This window comes from Schistocerca serialis, chromosome 7, assembly GCF_023864345.2.
Source record: "Schistocerca serialis cubense isolate TAMUIC-IGC-003099 chromosome 7, iqSchSeri2.2, whole genome shotgun sequence".
NCBI classification, from domain to species: Eukaryota; Metazoa; Arthropoda; class Insecta; order Orthoptera; family Acrididae; genus Schistocerca; species Schistocerca serialis.
Window position 1 is genome coordinate 144493209 of NC_064644.1, and position 23598 is coordinate 144516806.

Genomic DNA, 23598 nt, shown 5'->3' on the forward strand with positions numbered 1-23598 from the left:
CGTCCTGAAAACGGCGTTCGAAAAGGTAAAACTGTGCAAACTGTAGCAAATTCTAAGAAAAACAGGAGTAAGCTGTAGTGTAAGACGGATAACATACAATTTTTACCGGCATCCCGAAGGCATCATAAGAGTGGAAAACCAAGAACGAATTGCTCGGATTACAAATGGTGTAAACACAGGGATGTAGTCTATAACCCATAACGTTCAACTTACACATCGAAGAAGCGATGATTGAAATAAATTAAAGGTTCGGGAGTTCGATTAAAATTCAGGGTGAAAGGATATCAATGAAAATTTTTGATGACCTTCCTATCCTCTGTGAAAGTGAAGAAATTACAGGTCGTGGAAAATGGAATAAACTGTGTACTGAGACCAGAATGAGGATGGAGAGTAAACCGAAGAAAGACGAAAGGTATGAGGAGTAGCTGAAACGAGATTACCAACATCAAAATTGGGGACTATGAAGAAGAAGCTTCTGCTGCTCTGGAAGCAACATAAAACATGATTGACAAATAAATAAGAGATTAGCACAGGCAAAGAGGGAGTTTCCGGCCGAGATAAATGTGCTAGCATCAAACTTCGGCCTTAGTCTGAGAAAAATTTCTGTGAACGTACGTTCGGAGTCATGCATTGTGTGATAGTGAATCGTGAACTGTGGGATAAGTGGAAAACAGGACCATCGATGAGTTTGAGATGTAACCTAATTGACATGTGTAAAAATTTCGGTGGACTGATAAGGAATGAAGAGATTTCCCGCAGAATAGGCGAAGAAAGGAACATATGAGATACACTGACAAGAAGAGAGGAAGACATGACATGGCTTAAGACATCAGGCCATAACTTGCTTGGTATTAGAGGAAGGTAAAAACTGTAGGGGAAGACAAGAGACTGGATGACAGCCAACAGATGTTTGAGGACGTAAGGTACAGTTACCACTCAGACATGAAGAGATCAGCAGAAGAAAGAAATTCGTGGCGGGTCGCATCAGACTATTTCTTACTGTTTAAATAGGTGTTCTTAGGAGACTGCACGATTCTTTTACTACTGCTCATAGAAGCCCCTGAATATTCCTTGGATACAAAATTCATCTTAGTCCCTGGCTCAATAAACAGCATCTGGTGAACTAAAGAGATGAAGTCTCGGTAGTTCAGTTAGTAAGATGCTGACTGCAAGTGGAAAGGTCTTCAGTTCATTCCCTGTGACTCCTTTCAGTGTTTGGCCACTGCTTTCTGGTTTAAAAATGATTTTTGGGTGGCAAAAGCATAGCCTCACAGTGGTTGAGAATCTACGTTAAAATTTAGAGCCCTTGCAACTGTTTATATCAGTAGAAACGTCGGCAGTGCAATGGGAACGGAAACGGCAACCGCATCAATTCCAATGGTAACATGGAAGGAAAAGCACAGCCGTATTCAAGTTAATCCTGTTTGGAGATTGCTCTAGTTCTTCATCCTCTTTGACTGTTACCGCTATAGATTAGTCGTTTTCTGCTTCGGTTGTCCCTGTTACTCACATGGAAAGCCGTTAAACCCTTATCATACAATTTTTGATCGATATATATGATTCCGATGAAGAGAGGGGAGTCGCTTCTAGTGCTTCTCGGGTCGCAAATTAACATGAATCGCAAGTGACCCACGATTCTCGTTCTTGTAACAAGAGCCACACACTGAAGGTATTTGTGCAACAGTTTCCTCGTTATGGACTACGTTACTTCCATTTTCTTACATATTGTCTTTACGGGTCACCTGCTGAGATCTTTACAAAAAATCTAATTCCACTGTTGTGATACTGTCCTTTCATTTTTCAGTAAGTGGCCACATTACAGTACCATATGTAACTACATTCTCAAAAATATTATGGAATATCCTTTCTTTGGCTTCTTGGCCGTAATTGTTCCAAATATGTTCATGTAACGACTTGCTTGTTCGTTTATCCATCACTACCTTGCTCTCAATATCTCTGCCACATGCGCCGTCACTGAATGTAGCATTACCTATTATTTTCAAATTTCCACTTTTTCAAATTCTTCGCCGGCCGGAGTGGCCGAGCGGTTAAAGGCGCTACAGTCTGGAACCGCACGACCGCTACGGCCGCAGGTTCGAATCCTGCCTCGGGCATGGATGTGTGTGATGTCCTTAGGTTAGTTAGGTTTAAGTAGTTCTAAGTCCTAGGGGACTTATGACCACAGCAGTTGAGTCCCATAGTGCTCAGAGCTATTTGAACCATTTGTTTTTTTCAAATTCTTCATCTTCTAGAACTAAATGTATCGATTGTTATCCAATACATGTATACTCTGCTTTACGAAACTAATTTTTAGAAACTTATTATTTGTGTACTATTCCTGGAATTATCTACCATGTATATCACATCTTCTCTGCTGTTCGTATATTTTGTGCTGTTCGAAAAAATTATTTGGTCTCTTGTAAAAGAAATTGACGGCACTTATTTTTTATACTGTTTCTCTAATGCTTGATTTATTCGGTTGTCAAAAAGTAATGGAGGCAGACTGAAACTTTTGTTGAGAAATTTGGTGGTTTTAAAGTTTTCTCTTATCCCGTTTTACTTTCACTCCCGTAACTATTGGAATCCACTTACGCCATAGCTTTGCTTTCCTTATTGAAATACCACCGAATTTAATGTACAGATTACCAGCTACAGAAACGGAAGGAAAATCCAGAAGGCTGCATGCCTCAGAACAATGAAGTCATACGGAAGAAAACTCTGCAAAGTTAATCGCTCTTCCTGGGCAACATGCGTAGCCTCTGAATTTCAGATGTGGCCCAAAGTCACGTAAGAGGCATGCGACCATTTTATAGATTCAAAAATTTATTTGTACACTGCTGTAGTGATTACTGAGGTATAATTTAGTTACTTGATGTTCAGCATCTTGATGTTCAGCACCTTATTTATGCGTTTCGAGTAAACTCATCTTCAGAACATCAATGCAGGTCCTATACACTCGTTGTGGCCTCATATTCAAGTAAACAGTTCGAGAGTACAACAGTTATGTTCTGAAACTAGTTAGTTGTACATAGCGGCATAAAATGGTTCAAATGGCTCTGAGCACTATGGGACTTAACTTCTGAGGTCATCAGTCCCCTAGAACCACGAACTACGTAAACCTAAATAACGTAAGGACACCACACACACCCATGCCCGAGGCATGATTCGAACCTGCGACCGTAGCGGTCCCGCGGTTCCAGACTGTAGCGCCTAGAACCGCTCGGCCACTCTGGCCGGCCATGGCGGCATAGCGTGTGTATGATGCTTCTTCCTCCTTTGACATTCTGAAGATGTGTTTACTCCAAACGCGTACATAAAGTTGAGTTACTGAACATATAATAACTAAATCTTTCTCCAGTGGCCTTAACAGCAGCGTATAAATAATAAAAAAAAAAACTCAAATGTTAGTCTCGCAGATATTCTCCGTGGACGTCAATACCTCAGGCGCTGCCTCACCTGCTGCATGTAACGCAGCGAACCGCAACCTGACTCACGCCTACGACATGTACCGGTAGAACAGCCGTGTGGGTGGAAGCACTCCAATAGAACCTGGTTTGGACGCTGTCCTCTGGGGATTCAGGGAAGGAAACCGCGCGTTCGCTACAGAATGCAGCGCGGAACCATTGAAACGATACGGGGACCAAGTTTTTGCATCTCTCGCCAACGCATGTGGACAAGCACGGCTGGAGGACAGCACTGCCCGCAGGCTTACCGCCCACGCCGTCACTGCCGGCCTGCAAACGCTGGGGACGACGCGCACGCCTACGCCACCCGCGCCGCCGCCACCGCAGCCGCACTGCTGGCCGTCAGTCGCACGTTACACAAGGATGACGCCAGCAACGCTCCTCACCGGCGATTCAGTCAAGACCACTGCCATCGACCTCTGCCTCTAACAGCATCACTTCCGACGTCATGAGTATCAGCCCCTGGCCACTAACGTAACTGCCAACAACGGAGCCCATAACGGAAGAGCGTTACTTTACATTTATGTAGTATATTGTTGTGGTATGCGTACTGTAAGACTTTCGGTACGCACACCATCAGATTATTTGACTTGTTGCTCTAACGAAGTAGGCGAGTGTCAGCAAATATGTCTCGTGGTCTTATCGTGGCGTGTTTATCTTCTGCCATTAGGTCAGACGATAGAAATGCCACGTGCATGCTTAGAGTAGCAGATTGACGGTGACCAACTTTAAACAGAACTTGATTGATTTTCACATACATTTATTAAAATAATAAAAAGCATAGACATTACGTAACTTGATTCTGGATGCTGTTTACAACTGACAATCTGAAGTTCCTTTGGTCTTGGTACATTAATCTTATTCTCACATATATCTGATACTTGACAAAGTGTCTGTACATTTACCTTCATGGCTATGTACAGGAATATGATAATCTTATTAGGCGCAGACTGAAACTTCACTATAGACTAATGCAGGCTAATGCAGACGAATGCAAACTAATGCAAACTTATGCAGACTGACTAAAAAAATGGTTCAAATGGCTCTGAGCACTATGGGACTAAACATATGTAGTCATCAGTCCCCTAGAACTTAGAACTACTTAAACCTAACTAACCTAAGGACATCACACACATCCATGCCCGAGGCAGGATTCGAACCTGCGAACGTAGCAGTCGCGCAGTAGACTGACTAATCAGAGGTCTGTACACTCGTTATAATAACTCACACGTTCAGGTATCACTGTGCGAGTGTGATCCGCTAGGAGAAAAGGTACTACATTAGCAGCAATCTCACTGGCTGCGTTACTTATTAATACGTGGATCGGCGGAAGCAGAATTTGGTCCGTCTCTAAGGCAGCGCCATCTCGTCATACGGAGATGGACGAGCGCTGAGCCTGCACTGTTGCGCTTATGGGGGCGCGCTCAAGTGGGAAAGTTGTGTACGCGTTGACTACGCGGAACTATGTACACAACAATTGTCTCTGCGACTTCATTGATTGAGGGTTTTGTAATGACGTTAAAATAATCGTAAACCAGTAGCGCAAAGTGAATTTTATTTCCTTTACCGGTTTCAGGCACCTAGTGCTACTGTGGTCATGAGGTTCATATTGCCTGCTTGCATCTTATTTTTGACACTCGCGAATAATGCCACAATTATGATAATTCTAACGCTCTGAAGAAGGGCACTAGATGCCTAACACCCGTAAAGCAAATAAAATTTTTTTTCTGCAACTGGTTACTGACTTTTTAAGTAAATAGATATACAGTTGCTGAAGATAGATCAAATACCGTACCCATTGATCGTTGTGTAGAGAGAAAGCTACACAAACCATTGTAAAAGTACAGCTGGATTAGGAACAGCACATTTTCTTTATTGTTCGACAGTTAATAAAATAACAACGAATAGTGAGAACACCATAGCGGAAGATAACACACGGAAGGTCGAAATACAGATTTCGAGCTTTCGAATTGGTTTCACCGCTGAAGACAGTAACACGGTCCCTCATTTCAGTCATCGTATAAACGTCGAAAGGGCAGATATTGTGATGTTCGGCGGATAGTAAAGCCACTACAATCGCCTAGCAGCGGAAAGGCATCATTACCAGATGAGCTACCTGTACGATTCTACAAAGACTATGCGAAAGAGCTTTCTTTCCCTTTTAGCAACACTTTATCGTAGATCACTGGAACAACGAAGGGTACATAGCGACTAGAAAAATGCACAGATCATTCCCGTTTTCAAGAAGGTTCGTAGGTTAGATGCACATAATTATAGGCCTGTATAGTTGACGTCAGTCTGCTGCAGAATTATCGTGTTTTATGCTCAAGAGGTATGATGTTTTAGAAGCACGAAAATCTTCTCTATTAAAATCAACGTGGATTTCCCAAAGGATAATCTTTCGAAACTCAGCTCGCTCTGTTCCTCCATGAGATCCATAGTACTGTAAGCGAAGGCGCTTAGGTTGATGCCGTGTTCCTTGACACCAGGAGGGCGTTTGACACCGTCCCACGTTGCCCGCTAGTGAAAGAAAAAGAAAAAGAAAAAAAAACGAGGGAATCGAGTATCGGACAAGATTTGGGACTGGATACAAGACTGACTTACAGACAGAAGTCAACACGTGGCTCTGAACGGAACGAACTGGACAGGTGCAAATGTAATACCGGAGTACCCTACGTAAGTATGACAGGCACATTACTGTGTAACAATGTATATAAATGACCTAGCTAAAAGCATTGGAAACTCTCTGAGACTGTTTATAGATGATGTGCTTCTCTATAAGAAACAGGAATGCCAGAAGACAGTATCGATTTGTAAACAGACCTGCAGAGGTTCGATGATTGGCTCAGATTCTGGAAGTTGACCCCGAACGTAAATAATTGTAACATGTTTCGCATACATAGGAAAAGAGGCCCACTACTGTACAACTACACTGTTGATGACAAAATGCTGGAAACAGTATTTACCCTAAAATAACTAGGAGTAACTGTCCAGAGAGATATTAAATGGAATGACCATATAAACCAAATACTAGAAGAAGGAAATAACACGCAGATTAATAGGAAGATTCTTAAAGAAATGCAGCTCATCCAGGAAAGAAGTCGCTTATGAGGTGCCTGTTTAACCGATTCTTGTTTGCCATTCATCAGTTTGGAATTCTTACCCGGCAGGACTAATAGAAAAGACAGAACATTCAACGAGGAGCGTCCTGTTTCATAACGCGTTCGTTTAGTTAGCTCGAGAGCTTTACCGAAATCCTCCACAAACTCCGTTGCCAGACGTAACAAGAGAGGCGTTGTGCGTCACAGAGAGGTTTCGAGAGAGTCCTTTTCGAGAAGAGGTAGACAACATATACATCTCGCGAATTGATTACGAAGAGAAGATTCGAGAAATTCGAGCTAATGGAGAGGCTTACTGTAACGTTCCCTGGCAAACTCACGTTATTAAAGAACAAGAGTTTATTTGTACCATATACGCCGCTCTGGGCAAGTTGTATATATCGTAATTATTGAACAAAAATGTTACTGAATGTGGTGTAAAAGACATTTGTTATTCTCCTTATATTTTTTGTTGTAATATTTCTCTGTATTTAGGATAGGAATTTTTCTGTATTTATTATGTGATTGTAAAATGTGTCAGTATTTGCGATAGCAGAGATATAAAATGTTGCCAGAAGAGAATAATATCGTCAATTTGCAAAGAAATGTTAATAGTCAGCAATACTATTTAAGCACAATGCATTATGTATTCTTTGGTCTTCTCTGTTCAGAAGTCATTGCGGTAGGACACTGTGAAAGAGTTTTTTACGAATGTGTAGACTTCTTTTGTCTCTGTCTGGACTTAGCCGCCATTAGACGATGCGTTACGAATTAATGTGAGTTGTATTGTTGTTTGATCTAAATATATTAGAGTTTATCAAAAGTGTGAATTATTTATGTAAATTAGCTTGCCCACGTCATCTATAAAATTTCTTTAAGAATTTTTCAGCATTTTTAGCGGTGTTGCTGGGCTGTGCCGCGACCAACAGTAGCAGAGGCGGCACATTTAAAAAATTATCAAACCCGTAAATCGGGAACAGATGCATAAAAATCAATAGTGAATTAGGAAATTGTTCTTCTTTTTCAGTGATCCTGTGGCTGATAAAATTTGAATTAATTATACGTTTGTGCATTCGTAGGCGGATAGTTAATGTTAGTTAACATTGAAATTTAAACAGTTTGGTTCTTTAAAATAACTCAAATGCATAGTGAAGTAGGTTTGATCAGTGATAAATGTCGGCTTGGCAATAATTAAAACATTTTCTGCTGATAGAGATAATCTTGTGTTCTATGGCTAGTGCCGGGATAAAATTCAGTAAAAATATTTAACAAAAAACCCACTGCATCTGGAAAGTGTATGCCAAGGCCGAATGATTTAAAGGACTCAATTCTCAACCTAATATTCTTAACCAGTTCATATGAGTTCACGTAAATATTATTTTTTCTTTAAATGTACGTAATTCTTAAGAAAGTAAAAATTTTTATTACCACACGAAAATAAGGGAGTGGTTCTACAACAAAGTTCGCACGAAAGAAAATTAACTTAAAAGCAAAAGATAAAATTTATTATTCTTCTTTAACGAGATTGCGACGGTTTCGTTAAATAGCCGCCCAACGTGGGGCTCGAATATGCAGTGGCCACTAAATACCCGTGAGATAACTAGGGAATTAATATAGTCGAACTTTGTTGCAGAACATTTAATAATTTTTCTATGTATTGTATGTATTGCATAACCAATATTGTGTGATAATACCTGTGTATGATTTTTTGCATGAGAACACTATGTACCCAGAGGCAAGCTGAAGAAGAGAGCTCAATATTTCGAAAATTTAATTACCTACCACAATATCAGGGGGCAGCTGCACCCAAGATAGATCACCAAAAGGTAACGCTACAGTGTAGTTGTCCTGTGGGTAGTAAAGTAGCCTCAGTGCAGTGTTCTCGGATCATTAGTGGTGTGCTTGTTGTTAGTACTTTGTTTTATAATAACAGGACATTTAGGTAGTTAGTCATTGTAGTATATAGTAAGTGTGTATTAGTAATGTCCATTTCTTGTGTGATTATGTCAGTGAAACCTGAGTGTTAGGATATTTAGTTCAGATTTTATTTCTTTTGTTTACTATGGTTAGATTGCGTAGTCAGAAAGATATCAACATGGATAATGAGCAACAGTCAGTAAGTAGTGATACTGAGTTAGAAAGTGGGACACAAAGTAATGTTAGTGACGTAGTTCAGGAAGTACAATGTGAAAATCTGGGGGCAGAAGGGCAAGAAATGTTGCCATTGCCACCCAGTGATTCAGTTGATAGCGGAAGTATTGTGCCATCCGCAAGCACTGGACACGGACCAGAGAGTGGTGAGGTGTCAGAAGTGCAATCATTAAGAGTTATGTTCGAGCGCATGCTCAATTTCCAAGCTGAATTTGTACGTGTGCAAGCAGAGCGTGATAGAGAACGTGATGCTAAACAAGCAGAGCGTGATAGAGAACGTGATGCTAAACAAGCAGAGCGCGATAGAGAACGTGATGCTGAACAAGCAGAGCGTGACCAGAGATTGGTAGCTGAATTTGCATGTATGCAAGCAGAACGCGATAAGGAACGTGATGCTAGACAAGCAGAGCGCGATAAAGAACGTGATGCTAAACAAGCAGAGCGTGATAAAGAACGTGATGGTAAACAAGCAGAGCGTGACCGACGCCTGCATGAGAGGGACTTGCAGTTGATGCAAATTTTAGAAGTTATGCAAAGTGAGCTTGTTAGTTTGAAACAAAAATACGAAACCATACTCAAAACAGTGCATGAATTAAGCGAAAGAGTAGACAGTATTCAACTGGCTAACGCCAATATCGTAGAGGAAATTAGTGTCCTGACTAACAGAGTCGAGCAATTGGAAATTGACACAACTCAAGTAATTGAGGACAAAGTGATCGAACAAGTGCACAAAGTAGAAAATGAAGTCATAAAAGAAATAGATCAGAAAATGCACGCCACAATTGAGGCCAGAGATGTGGGCTCAAGTGCGGATGTGCAGGATCTAAAAAAGATAGTGCACAAAGACATTCCGCTGTGGCAGCGGAGTGTGGACCGTCGTCTTGCCGAAATGGACCTTAGCTTGCGGCATGACGAGGCACAGGCGTATGTCACGCCAGCCAGGTCCAACAATGATAGGCATATAAATACTGCAGTAAAAAATTGCGACTGCGAGACAGAACAGGCAACAAGTGTAAGCGAAAAAAATAAATGTCATTCCAAAGTAGTGATTGAAGAAAGCTTGATTAGGAACCGACAGTTTCAGATCTTTACAACGGAGAAGAAATCTGTTCACCCTGTAGTGTTTATCAAGGGATTTAGAAACATGTTGCCTAGCGTTTGGAGTCATACCCAGAAAATACAGTTCGTTATGTCCTACATACAAGGAGATGCTGCATTATGGGCAACCGAAGCAGCTGACAGTTGTGATACATATGAGCAATTTGAAAAAGCATTCTTGGCCAAATATTGGTATATAATCCAGAGCCGTATTCTCCACGACTAGGCAATTTGCGAAAATATTTTGAGAAGTACATTAATAAGACCCGTTACTGGGACGAACAGATTTCATCCCGGGATTTGATCAGGCTTTTGAAATCACACTTGCCGATACATGTAAAGGAAAAACTTATACACGTGCCTGAAAATGATATGGAACATTTCTTGTCTGTTCTGGACTCAATTGACCTGATTCAGGAGGACGTTAAGGCAGCCTCTGAACAGGCTAGAAGTAACGGAAATGGTTATAGAAATGGTAGAAATAACACGCCTCCACCAAGTAATGGAAACGGCGGAGGTAATAATAGGAGACAAGAGTATGCACAAAACGGAAATAGAGGTAGAGACCGGAACGGCAATAGTCCGCCGGTGAATAATGACCGGAAAAGGAGGTTCGATGACCGGTATGAGACAGGCCCACCAAGCAATAGTAGATGGAAAAATGCCAGGGGGCCGAGCAACACTAATACTTACAATGATGCAAACCGAACTTGGCCGCAGAACCAGAGGCCCAGTCCGGACCGGCGAAACAGGGATAGATATGACAATAACCGACCGCCACCACAAAATGCGCCAATTGCGCAACCGTGGCGGCCGACGCAACACAACGTGCACATAGTGGAGGTTAGTGACACAGAGCAGCCACACCCATCCACTAGCAATAATTCAACAAACTAGATGCAGCCGAGATAAGCTCTCCATCGTCGGCTGAGGTTTGGAGTGAGAGCAGCCCGACACAGAACAAAACACCGAACAAAATCTGTATCCTTAGGTATAATGACGGGGTACAGATGGGAGATGAATTAATAACTGAACCATCCACGTGCATAAAGGAGCACAAAGACAAAGTACAAGCGATAATAGAGATCAAAATTAACAATATTGATGTGCAAGCGGTCGTAGATACAGGTGCTACTGTCAGTGTTATGAGTATGGACTTATTCAAAGCACTGGGGAAGGAAAGGCGTATGCTGACTTTTCCCGTGAATAATTGTAAAGTCACTGGAGCCATAAGTGCACAGCGACAAATAATTAAACTCCAAGTGCGGGTAGAGATGTATTTAGGGGATGAAGCCATAGCGTGCTCATTCCTGGTAGTAAAGGGTTTAAAGGTAGCCTGCATTTTGGGGGTAGATTTTTTAAGAGAAAGGGACGCAATAATCGACCTTTCTCGGGGAAAATTAAGTTTGATGAATGCTGGTAGGAGAACAGAATTGTCCATGCTCAGATCTGAAGAGGTACCTGTACCTAATTGTAATGCTATTAACATAAAGTGTAGGAATCAGTCGATACTACATTTAGACAATCATTGTCTAGGACAGAATCTCTATTATCCTGACGTACAAGGTGATCAATTAAAAGCATATGTGGACGCACTTGTGAACAAAGTATCACAGTCCGAAAATTTGAACTCTATGCAACAGCAGGATTTGGTACAGTTATTATTTAATTATGCAGATGTATTTTCAGAACGACCAGGAATTGTTAAGGGATATCAGTACAATATCGAGGTGAAGCCTCACAAAACTTACTGTCGAGCCTCATACTCCATTCCTTGGCCCAAGAAGGAAAAAGTTTTTTTTACGAACATTTGGAGAGTTAAATAAATTTTTCAGGTTATACATTGCATATACGCACAGAAGATAAGCAAAGCAGGGTGCAACCTTACCAGGTGCGCTCAGAAAAGGAAAGAAAAATATAATCGACATGTGACGAATAACAAAAAATTTAGTGTTGGGGACTTGGTACTCTTACGCAATCATCCTAAGTCCTCGGCATCCTTGAAACAGAATAGCAAGTGGCAATTGGTGTACAATGGACCTTTTAGAGTAGTAAGTGTGCCACATGAGTGTAGCTATCTCTTAGCAGATCCCCACTCAGGGAGAGTACGGGGACTGTATCCGCGTAAGGATGTAAAAGCATTCCTACAGTAAAAGACTAATAGTCCTATGTGGACACCATTCTTTTGTAAATAATGAACATTAATGATGTGTGATCTTTAGAGATAATGTACTAGTGTAGAAGTGTTTAGTTATAAGAATATGATTGACTTTCTCATGTGTATGGATATTTGTGTTATGTACTCTTTTAATTTGTGTTATCTAGAACATGCTCTAAATGTTTGCACAGATAATCTGATTGGTGCAATTATTTGTAGTGTTAAGCTGTGACAGAGTTCAATCAAAAAGAACATTTTAGTAATGATTAGTTAGTGTACTACATAATTTTCTATGTGCCCAAATTTGAAATATTTCTTGGCACAATCTTTTCTATTATGTGTATGTATGTATATATGTGTAGTTGTCAGATTGACAGATTCGAACCCAGAATAATATCAATAATATGAGGCCCTGAGAACTTTATTATCTAACCAATGTTATTAGAGAAAATAATGCACCCAGTAGTGACCCGAGGGCACCACGGGAGGCAAACTTGTAGCAAATTTAAGTAGTGCAAAGTTACGCACAAAGAAGCTTCAATTGAAGCATGTGCAGATTCAAACAGTAAAAAAAGAGCTAGCCAGATACAGTCCAAGTCAATTTTTGCCTACAGAGACTACACTGTAGTTACGTAGGACGTTGATAGTAAAGTTGAAACGTCCCCTTTGAACAATTATACACGACTGTCCTTAAACTGACATACAATATTTTTTTTTAGCGCAACGCAATCTGACTTTCAAAAATCCTACAAAAGAACGGCCCTGACTAACATTAAACTATACCTTTCACAAATCACTTACCTCACAAAAATCTTCGCTGCTCAAGCTACTGCAATACAGGAGCGCCACTACTGCCAGCTAAATGAAAGATTCAAACTACTGAAGGCACTAACTACTGATAGGGATAGTTAGCAAAAGAAAGATATTAATAGAGAACAAACAATGTATTTACCTTGATATCATCATGTATAAATATAGCAGTTCATGACAAATTACAAATCTCCGCCATCTCTCTCCCCACATCCACCACTGCTGGCGGCTCACCTCCAACTGCGCAACGCTACGCGCTGTTCACAGCCAGCTGCCTAACACTACAATGGCGAGTATTACAACAATGCAAAGCAGCCACAGACTGCACACAGCACAGCCAGTGATTTTCATACACAGGTGGCGTTACCATAAAAAAACCTAAACAGCCTACTTACATAGAGAAAACATAAACAGCCTACTTACATAGAGAAAACATAAACAGCCTACTTACATAGCCCCCATGCTCCCCACAAAAAAATTTTACAAATTGGTTTGGGCAGTGGCCAATACAGATTTGAAAATTTTTTTCATAATTACAGTAACAAAGAAATCAAATGCACACACTTATTGATACAATGTTGGTCAAAAGCTAAAATTTTCTCGCAGTCCAGAAAGACAGTCCTGATCGTTCATCACGGTAAAATAGTAGTGTTTTTCTCAAAGTCTGAGCAGTAGAAGAAAATGCACACGGAAGTAGTGGATTTCCATGCAGTCTTGAAGAAGTAGCGTTGTCCTTCCAACGGAAAGACAGTACATAGGCTGTTTATGTTTTCTCTATGTAAGTAGGCAGTTTATGTTTTCTCTATGTAAGTAGGCTGTTTAGGTTTTTTTATGGTAACGCCACCTCTGTATGAAAATCACTGGCTGTGCTGTGTGCAGTCTGTGACTGCTTTGCATTGTTGTAATACTCGCCATTGTAGTGTTAGGCAGCTGGATGTGAACAGCGCGTAGCGTTGCGCAGTTGGAGGTGAGCCGCCAGCAGTGGTGGATGTGGGGAGAGAGATGGCGGAGATTTGTAATTTGTCATGAACTGCTATATTTATACATGATGATATCAAGGTAAATACATTGTTTGTTCTCTATTAATATCTTTCATTTGCTAACTATCCCTATCAGTAGTTAGTGCCTTCAGTAGTTTGAATCTTTCATTTAGCTGGCAGTAGTGGCGCTCCTGTATTGCAGTAGCTTGAGCAGCGAAGATTTTTGTGAGGTAAGTGATTTGTGAAAGGTATAGTTTAATGTTAGTCAGGGCCATTCTTTTGTAGGGATTTTTGAAAGTCAGATTGCGTTGCGCTAAAAAAAAATATTGTGTATCAGTTTAAGGACAGTCGTGTATAATTGTTCAAAGGGGACGTTTCAAAGTGTGACATGAGTTCAAAGGAGTTATTGAACAATATGCCTGAATCCGGCTGGAATGCACAAATAAAATCTACTCGAACACGAATATAGATGACTTTTGGGCAAACTAATACCAAATTTTGAATATTTGTTACCATGTACGCAAATATTACACCTTGGTAAAGAGTTACGAATGTGCTATTACAAAAAAAAAAAACAAAAAAAAATTGCACAACGGACATTGTAAATAAAAATAAAGGAACTTAAACAAAAGGGCAGTATTGTGCGGCAGAGACAGACAGTGACTGTTAAACCTGCAGCAATACGTCACGGAGTAGTTGTGTATAAGTGATAAAAAACTGTATCATCGCCGTGTGTGCAAATGGACAAGGAACTAGCACGACACGAACAGTGAACCGATAACGGACGGTGGATCAAGTTAGTGTCAAACTTTAACTCTTTGTGTGTCAAGGGACGCTAGGAAAGCGCATTGACTACAGAGATACATTTTGTCCAAAGGTGAAAACTTGCGTGTGACTAATGACAAGTCATGACATGGTGAAAAATATTGTATGCCCATAAAACGTGTTACTGTGACAACGAAACATTGTGCAAACCAGACTAGTGAAGGCCTACTGAGTAATAACTGCCACTAACTGTGTGCGTTCTTTCCCACAGCAGGAAAAATGCCTATAAGGATAGTACACTGTTTCTGAACTTGTTGCATGTTTCCTGGAGCACTGCAAGAAAACCTCGCACGGGCGAGCGGATATCCAACGCGCATCCGGCTACATCAGCTATGCAGCGGCCGCAGCAGCCCGTAGCAGACCAGACAGACAGCCACGCCCCTCCGCGCCGTAGCTGTCAACGCCGGGGGCGGTGACCTACACGGAGTCAGCGCGCCGCGCCGAGCGCCGCTCAACAATCACTCCGCACCACTCACCAAATACAGCATTGTTGATTTTTTTTATGTTCACATAAACTGAATAACATGTCAATGACTTCATTTCGATAAACATTGAACATTTACTATGTATGTCCGTAAGTGATATATCCTAGGACAAGTGACCTTGTAGTGTATCACAAGAATAATAGTATCACACACAAAAAACTTCCGTCGAACTGTATGTGACTGTGATATTGTGTAATTGTGTAACCGTTTGTGACGAACTGCTAACTTAATTCAAATGAATAACTGTTAAAGAGACAATATTGACCATGAACCAACTGGGATGGCTGGGCTCCGGCACAGTTTTGCCCAGGTTTCCTGTTTGCCTACGCCCAAATGGGGGAGCCATGAACTTATATAACCCTGGGACTAAATAAAAGAGCCATTCCGTAAAAAAATACGGAAGTGTAAAGAACGTTACTGGCACCATTGTGTCAAAGTGTAAAAACTCTTTGCCAAATGCTGCCAGGGGGCAATGTAACGTTCCCTGGCAAAGTCACGTTATTAAAGAACAAGAGTTTATTTGTACCATATACGCCGCTCTGGGCAAGTTGTATATATCGTAATTATTCAACAAAAATATTACTGAATGTGGTGTAAAAGACATTTGTTATTCTCCTTATATTGTTTGTTGCAATATTTCTCTGTATTTAGGATAGGAATTTTTCTGTATTTATTATGCGATTGTAAAATGTGTCAGTATTTACGATAGCAGAGATGTAAAATGTTGCCAGAAGAGAATAATATCGTCAATTTGCAAAGAAATGGTAATAGTCAGTAATACTATTTAAGCACAATGCATTATGTATTCTTTGGTCTTCTCTGTTCAGAAGTCATTGCGGTAGGACACTGTGAAAGAGTTTTTTACGAATGTGTAGACTTCTTTTGTCTCTGTCTGGACTTAGCCGCCATTAGACGATGCGTTACGAATTAATGTGAGTTGTATTGTTGTTTGATCTAAATATATTAGAGTTTATCAAAAGTGTGAATTATTTATGTAAATTAGCTTGCCCACGTCATCTATAAAATTTCTTTAAGAATTTTTCAGCATTTTTAGCGGTGTTGCTGGGCTGTGCCGCGACCAACAATAGCAGAGGCGGCACATTTAAAAAATTATCAAACCCGTAAATCGGGAACAGATGCATAAAAATCAATAGTGAATTAGGAAATTGTTCTTCTATTTCAGTGATCCTGTGGCTGATAAAATTTGAATTAATTATATGTTTGTGCATTCGTAGGCGGATAGTTAATGTTAGTTAACATTGAAATTTAAACAGTTTGGTTCTTTAAAATAACTCAAATGCATAGTGAAGTAGGTTTGATCAGTGATAAATGTCGGCTTGGCAATAATTAAAACATTTTCTGCTGATAGAGATAATCTTGTGTTCTATGGCTAGTGCCGGGATAAAATTCAGTAAAAATATTTAACAAAAAACCCACTGCATCTGGAAAGTGTATGCCAAGGCCGAATGATTTAAAGGACTCAATTCTCAACCTAATATTCTTAACCAGTTCATATGAGTTCACGTAAATATTATTTTTTCTTTAAATGTACGTAATTCTTAAGAAAGTAAAAATTTTTATTACCACACGAAAATAAGAGAGTGGTTCTACAACAAAGTTCGCACGAAAGAAAATTAACTTAAAAGCAAAAGATAAAATTTATTATTCTTCTTTAACGAAATTTCAAATCAATTCCATTCATTTCGACGATTTCGTTAAATTACCAACAAGGCATTCGCGAGTGGAACGGAGAGTTGGGGAGGAGTTAGTGGGATGGTTAGTGGTTGCAGAACTACCTTCCGCCTTGCGGAGTATGATGTAGATGTAGAATCTGAGCTCTTCCTTAGGATGTTGTAGTATTACGAAAATAATGAAATTCTGTCAAAGAAATGATGAACCCTTTAGGCCTGACAACGGCCAAGCTGTTTCCCTTGTCGTTTCATTTGGTGAACGCCTTTCTACGAAACAAAATGGGTTGTTGAAAGACCCAGTAGACACCGTCGAGATTAGGCTAGTTGGTGGGCCTTGTCGTTTTCCGTTTTGTGAACAAGAATTAAACGAAGTATACAGGAGAGAAATTGAACTGCGGAGAAAAGCCTGCCAGCAGAGTTTAGAGTGACGTTATGTTTTGGTGCTCTCTGCAAGACATTAATTATTTGAGCTAACATGGACACAAGTTACTAATGAAGGCGATAAATAGCTCTTGTGCATTAATAGGTTGCCTCTTGCAAATTGTAGTCGTGAATGGGAGACCTAACATGCAGTCGCAAGACTTACAGCATTTTATTTCAGGAATGCTTATCAAAAGTAGACATTATGACTCTGTTTGTCTACCAAATTAATAAGAGATTTGAAGAATGCACTATCACTGCTTGTGACCAGACAAGACACAGGTAAATTATTCTTTGAAACTTCCTGACTGATTAAAACTGTGTGCCGGACCGAGACTCAAACTCGGGACCTTTGCCTTTCGCGGGCAAGCGCTGTACCATCTGAGCTAACCAAGCACGATTCAAGACCCGTCCCCACAGTTTCAATTCTACCAGTACCTTGCCATCTACCTTCCTAATTTGCCTTGGTCCGGCACACAGTTTTAATCTGCCAGGAAGCTTCATATAAGAGCACACTCCACTGCAGAGTGAAAATCTTATTCTGGAAACATCCCCCAAGGCTGTGGCTAGGCCATGTCTCCGCAATATCCTTCCTTCCTGAGGTGCTAGTTCTGCAAGGTTCGCAGAACAGCTTCTGTGCAGTTTGGAAGGTAGGAGCCGAGGTACTAGCAGAATTGAAACTGTAGGGATGGGTCGTGAGTCGTGCTTGGGTAGCTCAGATTGAAGAGCACTAGCCCGCGAAACGCAAACGTCCCGAGTTCGAGTCTCAGTGCAGCACACAGTTTTAAACTGCCAGGAAGTTTCAAATCAGCGCACACTACACTGCAGAGTGAAAATCTAATTCTGAAATTATTTTTTTACTGATGTAAAGTAAAGCCAGACTCATTTTAACTTTGACTGCTGTGGAAAGTTAACGGTTAATTATAACCAGTGTTAACATCACATTTTAAGTACATGTTACTATTCTGCTTAAGTCCTATACTAAAATTAATTTTTTGTGTGTGGAATACCAACAACAATAACGAATTCTCTGTGGTTTGTTGAAATATAAAGGTGTCGACGCACATCTGTAATGGATCGCTTTGTTCCAGTAGTTATTGATATTTCATTTGTTTAAATTCAGTTACCAGAAGTCTTAAGTTTATAACTATAGTCTAATCACAATTACAAATTTGGTAATGTAATGTTTGAAGAGGAATTCATTTAAGACCTTCTTAGCTTCATTCTGGTACAAAAAAGCTGTAGTTACAGCACTGAAATTATTAATTATTATCCAGTCTAAAATGAATGAACACGCTTTCGAAGTTCGTCCCTATGGGACGTGGCAACAGGTCATAGCAAGTAGAGTTACTGATTGCCGGGCGGAAAACGCTCAAGGTGAGCTAGTATTGGTCGATGTTCAAGAGGTGAATGCTGCCAGTGTCGGTTAACGGCAAACGCTGATTCTCACAACGATAATTACAGGTAATAGTGAAGTGAATAACTTATTCCTGGCTCCAAAGACCCGCTAGCTTGCGGAAACGCCCGGCAAGGAGTACGGGAGTCTAGTCAACGCTTAGACAGGTACAGACGTTATTAACTACAGTAAGAGCTCAGTTTACTCTAAAATGTGTTCACAGCATTGACATCACTGTTGTTAGTAGCGAGTCCGATGTTATACGTTACGACAGACAGTCTAGGTTCCAGAAAGGACACACTACTTGACAGACACGGCCATATGCAGTAATAATTACGAATGGAAGAAAGAAGGTGGGTCAACGTAAGTCCACTATGACGTAGTAGAAGTTTTTGCTTTGATGACTGAAACAGGAAAGTACTACATTGGGAGTTTACATTAATAGTGTACGCTTTGTTGTGTTTCTCTGTGACACATTCGCTTTACGGTAAATCATAAAGGTGAGAAGATGGTATATGGGAATTACTGTGTAATGAATGTGGCACACCCTAAAACATAAAAAGATGTCTATAGGCCCAGGGGGAGCAACAAAATGCACTAACATACAATTCTAATTTAAATTCACACAGTGCGTAGCAATAGGAACGCATAAAAAAGCGTTACTGGTCCAGTACTTCATCATTTAGTTACAATGTATCGAAAATATCCATTTTTAATATATGGATTAAGTCATTGTTATTTTGCTTTTGTGTATCTATCCCGATGTGCATTGATCCAAGCGGGCTAACGCATAGACGACCTTAAAGGTGGTGTCGGGCAGGGGGTGAGGGGAAGTTCAAAGTTTTTATTCACATACTGAGTGGACTACCATTAATTCTCTGAGATGTAACAAGTTGTTCTGTCTGCTATAAGACTTAGTCTTAACGGCATGACATCTCTAGAAACTGGACAACTCATTTACATCACAAATGTAAATTTTAGAGTTTAGACCCTCCAGGAAAAATTTGTGTGAACGTTCATAACTGCATTCACAACTATAAATCAACCTTTTACATGAAGGGTACACAGTTGCTTAAGAACACAACGAAGATAACTGAAACTAAAATCTCACTTGAATGTACTCTCATCACCAAGCTAACCAATACTAATTAATATATAAAGAGAAACAATCTTTGAAAAATTGTGGACACATTTAAAACCAGTTCTTATACGTTACTCGAATCAAAATTTGCATTGCAAAAGCTAGACACTTTGTAAACAACAATTAACAAGTTTTCGGTTAAAACCTACAACAAAAAACGGGAATGCTATGCTGTGTTCTGCTGATGTACGATTTCGTTTTGTTTCTCACAGAGCGTATTAACTAAGACAGCTTAAATTAAATGAGCCGGCCGGAGTGGCCGTGCGGTTCTAGGCGCTACAGTCTGGAGCCGAGCGACCGCTACGGTCGCAGGTTCGAATCCTGCCTCGGGCATGGATGTGTGTGATGTCCTCAGGTTAGTTAGGTTTAATTAGTTCTAAGTTCTAGGCGACTGATGACCTCAGAACTTAAGTCGCATAGTGGTCAGAGCCATTTGAACCATTAAATTATATGGGTACCTAATTTAAGTGTGCGGGCTACAAAGAAACTGTTTCTTTCTTCTCATTTGTTTGCTTAGTAGCTTCAAAAACTAATTTTGCATTTTAGCATGTGCCAACGATGAGCTTTACGTTGTAGCAGAACACTATAAGCCAGCCATGAACACAACTTGTATAATATAAAGGTTTTCTGTTAACAGCGATTGCGAGGAAGAAAACATAACAGCACGTGTACATCTTTATTAACATTCCGCAAACCACCGTAGTCCTTTGCGGAGGGTACTACAGACCACTACTGTTAGTAGTCATGTCCTTTCCAGTTACACTCACAAAAAGAGTGAGTGGAATAACGACTGTCCGTATGCCCCGCGCGAAACATGATTTCCCTGATCTTCGTAGTCCTTACGCGAAATGTAGCTGTGTAAACAATTTTCGTTTGAAATTACATATATGGGGAAACAATAATATAAATCAGCAACAATTTGTCTAAAATGGCCTGTTATCGTCGTTAACACCGTGAGCACAGCACAGAATTTTATTTTCTCGTAGTCAGCTTCAACAGAAAACCTACACACTGTTTAAAAAATGTATTGCCTATGGCCGTCCAAATGTTGTTTGGAATATCGCTTAAAAATTGAAGTTAATAGGTCATGATCTTTTAGAAATTTATTTTCATTCATATTCTATAACGTACATGGTTTATAATAATTTCGAGTTACATTCCTTGAAGTTGCAAAGAAGAACCGAAATTTTCGTCCTGAGACCATTCCACATTAGGATGAGTATCCTGTACCCATAGATATTTAGCAATTGCCAGGTCTGATAGAGTACCATAAAACAAGTTTAAATGCCAACTTGTGTCAGCCTCTGTCACTGGTAACAACGGTCGGTTTCAGTCAGGGTAGCACTGCTCCCTGAACTTAACTCAGCACTAGTGGCATCCCTTGTTCTATTTGTCACATCAGGTGACAGCGTACTGACGAAATTTTCTCAATACTAATGTTGTCGTTTTGGTCTTCAGTCCTGAGACTGGTTTGATGCAGCTCTCCATGCCACTCTATCCTGTGCAAGTTCTTCATCTCCCAGTACCTACTGCAGCCTATATCCTTCTGAATCTGCTTAGTGTATTCATCTCGTGGTCTCCCTCTACGAGTTTTGCCCTCCACGCTGCCCTCCAGTACTAAATTGGTGATCCCTTGATGCCTCAGAACATGACCTACCAACCGATCCCATCTTCTGGTCAAGTTGCGCCACAAACTCCTCCCCAATCCTATTCAATACTTCCTCATTAGTTGTGTGATCTACCCATCTAATCTTCACCATTCTTCTGTAGCACCACATTTCGAAAGCTTCTATTCCCTTCTTGTCTGAACTATTTATCGTCCATGTTTCACTTCCATACATGGCTACACTCCATACAACTACTTTCAGAAACGACTTCCTGACACTTAAATCTATACTCGATGTTAACGAATTTCTCTTCTTCAGAAACGCTTTTCTTGGCATTGCCAGTCTACGTTTTATATCCTCTCTACATCGACCATCGCCAGCTATTTTGCTCCCCAAATAGCAAAACACCTTTACTACTTTAAGTGCCTCATTTCCTAATGTAATTCTCTCAGCATCACACGACTTAATTCGACTACATTCCATTATCCTCGTTTTGCTTTCGTTGATGCTCATCTTATACCCTCTTTTCATGACGCTGTGCATTCCGTTCAACTGCTCTTACAAGCCCTTTGCTGTCTCTGACAGAATTACAATGTCATCGGCTAACCTCTAAGTTTTCATTTCTTCTCCATGGATTTTAATACCTACTCCGAATTTTTCTTATGTTTCTTTCAATGCTTGCTCAATATACAGATTGAATAACATCGGGGATAGGCTACAACCCTCTCTCACTCCCTTCACAACCACTGCTTTCCTTTCACGTCCCTCGACTCTTATAACTGCCATCTGGTTTCTGTACAAATTGTAAATAGCTTTTCGCTCCCTGTATTTTACCCCTGCCACCTTCATAAGTTGAAAGAGAGTATTCCAGTCAACATTGCCAAAAGCTTTCTCTAAGTCTACAAATGCTAGAAACGTACGTTTGCCTTTCCTTAATCTTTCTTCTAAGATAAGTCGTAGGGCCAGTATTGCCTCACGTGTTCCAACATTTCTACGGAATCCAAACTGATCATCCCCGAGGTCAGCTTCTACCAGTTTTGCCATTCGCCTGTAAAGAATTCGCGTTAGTATTTTGCAGCTGATAGTTTGGTAATTTTCACATCTGTCGACACTTGCTTTCTTTGGGATTGAAATTATTATATTCTTCTTGAATTCTGAGGGAATTTCGCCTGTCGCACACACCTTGCTCACCAGATGGTAGAGTTTTGTCGGGACTGGCTCTCCCAAGGCTGTCAGTGGCTCTAATGGAATGTTGTCTACTCCCGGGGCCTTGTTTCGACTTAGGTCTTCCAGTGCTCTGTCAAACTCTTCACGCAGTATCATATCTCCCATTTCATCTTCATCTACCTACTCTTCCATTTCCGTAATTTTGTTCTCAAGAACATCGCCCCTGTATAGACCATCTATATACTCCTTCCACCTTTCTGCTTTCCCTTCCTTGCTTAGAACTGGGTTCCCATCTGAGCTCTTGATTTTCATGCAAGTGGTTCTCTTTTCTCCAAAGGTATCTTTAATTTTCCTGTAGGCATTATCTACCTTACCCCTCGTGAGATAAGCCTCTACATCCTCACATTTGTCCTCTAGCCATCCCTGCTTAGCCATTTTGCACTTCCTGTCGGTCTCATTTTTGAGGCGTTTGTATTCCTTTTTGCCTGCTTTATTTACTGCATTTTTATATTTTCTCCTTTCATCAATTAAATTCAGTATCTCTTCTGTTACCCGAGGATTTCTACTAGCCCTCGTCTTTTTACCTACTTGATCCTCTGCTGCCTTCACTATTTCATTCCTCAAAGCTACCCATTCTTCTTCTACTGTATTTCTGTCCCCTGTTCCTATCGACTGTTCCCTTATGCTCTCCCTGAAACTCTGTACAACCTCTGGCTCTTTCAGCTTATCCAGGTCCCGTCTCCTTAAATTCCCACCTTTTTGCAGTTTTTTCAGTTTTAATCTACAGTTCATAACCAATATATTGTGGTCAGAGTCCACATAGAAATGTCTTACAATTTAAAATCTGGTTCCTAAATCTCTGTCTTACCATTAAATAATCTATCTGAAACCTTCTAGTATCTCCAGGGTTCTTCCATGTATACAACCCTCTTTCATGATTCTTGAACCAAGTGTTAGCTATGATTAAGATATGCTCTGTGCAATATTCTGCCAGGCAGCTTCCTCTTGCATTTCTTAGCCCAATCCATATTCACCTACTATGTTTCCTTCTCTCCCTTTTCCTACTCTCGAATTCTAGTCACCCATGACTATTAAATATTCGTCTCC

General features: G+C 40.4%; 1 protein-coding gene across 1 annotated transcript in view; it reads left to right on the forward strand.

The window, feature by feature from the left end:
* The window catches only part of LOC126412937 (serine/threonine-protein kinase fray2-like), a 199675-nt gene that overhangs the window by 98260 nt on the left and 77817 nt on the right, over nt 1-23598 (forward strand). The window contains exon 5 of the mRNA XM_050082828.1: nt 8944-9174. Within this exon, the coding sequence (XP_049938785.1) occupies nt 8944-9174 (231 nt within the window). The remainder of the gene's footprint in view (nt 1-8943; nt 9175-23598) is intronic.